The 4,311-nt window shown below is 38.3% G+C and overlaps 1 protein-coding gene across 1 annotated transcript in view; it reads left to right on the forward strand.

Moving 5' to 3' along the window:
* The window catches only part of LOC102239723 (protein FAM122A-like), a 62,430-nt gene that overhangs the window by 28,893 nt on the left and 29,226 nt on the right, over positions 1-4,311 (forward strand). The window contains exons 4-7 of the mRNA XM_014545027.1: positions 154-197; positions 320-374; positions 1,699-1,786; positions 2,599-2,657. Of these exons, the coding sequence (XP_014400513.1) occupies positions 195-197; positions 320-374; positions 1,699-1,786; positions 2,599-2,657 (205 nt within the window). The 5' untranslated portion in view covers positions 154-194. The remainder of the gene's footprint in view (positions 1-153; positions 198-319; positions 375-1,698; positions 1,787-2,598; positions 2,658-4,311) is intronic.

Consider the following 4,311-nt stretch of genomic DNA (forward strand, 5'->3'; position numbering starts at 1 on the left):
AAAAAAAGATTCCCAGGTGATTCTAATGTGCAGCCAAGGTTGAGAACCACTGGTTTAGAGGTTCATTTGACCATTCAATAGCACAGTGAATGAAATCACTTTGTGAAACCACAGGAACTATATTCAGTTTTATTCTCATGTTCCTGTCTTTCAGGAAAAGGCATGGATTTAATAACTAAAGAAGCAATAAATGAATGGTGAGTACTGTACTTTGAGTTACTATTCTGATCATTTGTATATTCAGTTACATCTTTTCTTTTAGATAGGCAAACTGCAGTACTCATGTTTTGTTTGTGTTGTGTGTTTTTTTCTTTTGTAGGGAGATACAAACTATAATACAGATACATCAGTCTTGGGAAGAAAATGTGAACTTGGTATGGTAGTAATACTTCAATTTCGTAGAAAATGTTTACTTATTTCAATGTTGGTGCTGCCTAGTTTTGCTGTAATTTCTAGAAATTGAAGCTCTCATTGAAAACTAAAATTATATATGCTGTATAAATTTTTGTTGTTGTTAATCCTCACATGAGGAAGTTAGGATATTTTTCCATTGATTTTTAGAGAGAGTGGAGAGAGAGAGAGAGAGAAACATTTACATGAAAGAGACACATCGATTGGTTGCCTCCCGCATGCACCCAGACCTGGGGCAGAATCAAATCTGCAGCCCAGGTACATGCCCTTGAAGGGGAATCAAACCCACGACCTTCCATTGGCAGGCTTATGCTCTAACCACTAAGCACACCAGCCAGGGCTGTATAAATAATTTTTATTGCTTTTAAGAAACAGTTTATGATTTACCCATAAAAATAACTAACATTGTTTGAAAGTGGGGTTCAAAGTAAATAGTTGTCTGATACAAAACCGTAATTTTCATAGACCAGCTTCTTCTCAATCCTAGTGGGTCTAAAAAAAGTTCAGTTGTGCTAATTAAATTGCTCAAATGACAAAACAATAAATTATTTTACTCCCTTTTATATAAGTTATTAACTATATATTAGAGTTTTAATCCATAGACCTTGGATTTACTGGGCAAATAGCTACATTTTTATGCCTATAACATATATACTAGTATTCCCACTAATATTTTAACATTCAACTTTACCTTAAATGTATTTGGAATTTAGTTACCACTGACTTGTTTCTGAGAAAAGTGACAGGGCTTTTCTTGTCTTTTAATTTTATTGAATTTATTGGGGTGACATCGGTTAATAAAATTATATACGATTCGATGTACAACTCTACAATATATCATTTATATATTGTATTGTGTGTTCACTACTCCAAGTCAAGTCTCCTTTCATCACCATTTATCCCCCCTTTACCTTCTTTAATCTCCCCCCACCCCCACCCCCTTTCTCTCTGGTAATCACCTTACTTTGTGAGTTTGGGAGTTTTTTTGTGTTTTGGGTGTGGTTTTTTTTTTTATTATTAATTCCTTCACCTTTTTACCCAGCCCCCCAACCCCCATCCCGTCTGACAGCTGTCAGTCTGTTCTTTGTATCTATGAGTCTATTTTTGTTTTTGCGTGTTTTTTTATATTCTCTTTTATTTTTGGCAGTTTTATAATTTTATATGAGTCTGTTTTGTTTGTTAGTTTATTTTGTTCATTAGATTCCACATATAAGTGAAATCATTGAAATAAGCCAGTCAGAGAAAGAAAAGTGGCATCTTTAAAACCTCTTTCCAATTTGGTTTCAGCAGTACTTTTCTACATATTACTAACTTGTGGGAATTGCACCAGTTTGCTTGCAATTCCTATTCCCAGTCCTATGCAACAATTTACAATGTAAGTTTATATGAAAATACCAAATTGCTTATAAAATAAGAATTTTAGAAATGTAAAAGAAATTATAGCTCCAGGTTATATGACAAAGAAATTTATTTTTAGCTACATTAAAATGTAATTGGGATTTATAATTTTGTATATTGAAAAGAATCAAGTAACTGAGAACATGTGAGAATATGTTAACATATGAAGAATCAGTAACTCATTAATCCTGTTTGAAAATAGTCTTCCTATGAAGCTTGTTGATAAGAATCAGAGCTAATCTCGAACTTTAAACAACTATATCTGCTAATTCACCCATGATTCTCTCTTGATTCAAGGCAAATCAAGGCCAGGATTGCAGATCATTCCAGTTCTTTCCCCCACAACTCAGGAAAATCCTGAATCCCTATAAATTACAAGAGAATTTTCTGTCCTGTGGCATTTCTATTTTTAATCCAGATTTAGAGAAAGCAGTAAAATGATGTGATATAGCCCTAACCAGTTTGGCTCAGTGGATAGAGTGTCAGCATGCAGACTCAAGGGTCCCAGGTTCGATTCCGGTCAAGGGCATGTACCTTGGTTGTGGACACATCCCCAGTAGGGAGTGTGCAGGAGGCAGCTGATTGATGTTTCTAACTCTCTATCCTTCTCCCTTCCTCTCTGTAAAAAAATCAATAAAATATATTTTTTAAAAAATGATGTGATGTAAGGTACTACACAGTCTCCTTTTAAAGTCTATGTTCTGAGATCTGTTACAATGAAATAGTCATAGATAGCTGATTTTGTTCAAAAATTTTCTTGTAATGATTGTGATCATTTTATTTTGGAAGAAGTCAAAATTCCACCAACACTATTAGACCAAATATCCCTGGATCATTAAAAAGAAAAGGTACTTTTATACATTTTATATATATTTTTTATTGATTACGTTATTACATATGTGTCCTTATCCCCACATTACCCCCTTATTCCCCCCCACTCATGCCCTCACCCCCCTGTTGTCTGTGTCCTTTGGTTAGGCCTATATGCTTGCATATAAGTCCTTTAAACAGATCCAGAGACAGAGAAGCATCGATCAGATTGTCAAACCACAGAGGGAAGGTAGGGGAGGGTGGGGGTAAGGGGGAGAGATCTGCCTACCCTTTTGTGGCTGCATTTGCTGTTGGGAGAGAGAGCAGTGGGTGGAAGGTGCTTGGTTTATTAAACACAATCTGACAACCAAGCCACCCAAACAAGACCCTTCTGCACAGCTGTGCGCACCTCTCCCCACTTTATTCCACTGGGGCGGGGGACCCCGCTTTCAGGTTTCCTGAGATTTCTCTCTCCTTGCTTACTTAGCCTATGTGAGTACCCAGTCTTATAATTACAGCTTCAGGCACTTTACTTCTAACAGCACTTGGCCTATTTCTCGGGGAGAGAACAGTAGCTGTGGGTTTACAGCAATTCAGTGTTGGGAGTTTTAATCACAGTGTGGGGAAGGAGGAAAGCCCTGCACACTCAGGTCATGAGGGAGAGACGCAAAAATGTTCCAGAACTTTATTTCATACCAAGAACTCTGACACTACAATGATTTTCTTGGGAGTTAACTTGAACTGTAAAAAGAAGGTTCCTTTTTCTCCACATCCTCACCAGCACCTGTCATTTGTTGATTTGTTGATGATAGCCATTCTGACAGGTGTGAGATGGTACCGTATTGTTGTTTTGATTTGCTTCTCTCGGATGATTAGTCTTGCAATGATTGTGATAATTTTATTTTAGAAGAAGTCAAAATTCCACCAACACTATTAGACCAAATATCCCTGGTTCATTAAAAAGAAAAGGTACTTTTATCTACCAGCAGAAATAAATATAGCTTTGAATTATTTTTATAAAATCCTATATAATAAAAGAGAAACATGTAAATGGTGGTCATAATAATCTGGCCACTCAGTGTATATATAATAAAAGGGAAACATGAAAATTGACTGTCCCTTTGCTACACTCACCAGCCAATCAGGAGTGAGTATGCAGATTAACCCAACAAATATGGCAGGGTAATTTGCATACACAGGCACGGGGGGCGGGGCGGGGAGCAGAGCGGGAGAGCCAGCAGAGAGTGGAGCGGCTTGGGGAAATTGGCTCCCCAGCCACCACCAGACGGAGAGAGAGGAAGAGCTGGTGGCTTGGAGGACTTGGCAGAGTGGGAGGCCATGGGACGGAGACAGAGCAGGAAGGGAAAACCACCAGCGCAGGGAGCACCAGGAATTCTGGGAATAGTCATTCTGGTGGCAGCCCCAGGACCAGGAGTGGAAGCCCAGAATGTGGGGAGCACCAGTAATGCTGGGTATCGTACTTCTGGTGGCAGACGAATCTCCTAGACCAGTGGTTCTCAACCTGTGGGTCGCGACCCCTTTGGGGGTTAAACGACCCTTTCACAGGGGTCGCCTAAGACCATCGGAAAACACATATATAATTACATATTGTTTTTGTGATTAATCACTATGCTTTAATTATGTTCAATTTGTAACAATGAAATTGGGGGTCACCACAACATGAGGAACTGT

The sequence above is a fragment of the Myotis brandtii genome, unplaced genomic scaffold (genome assembly GCF_000412655.1).
Source record: "Myotis brandtii unplaced genomic scaffold, ASM41265v1 scaffold393, whole genome shotgun sequence".
NCBI classification, from domain to species: Eukaryota; Metazoa; Chordata; class Mammalia; order Chiroptera; family Vespertilionidae; genus Myotis; species Myotis brandtii.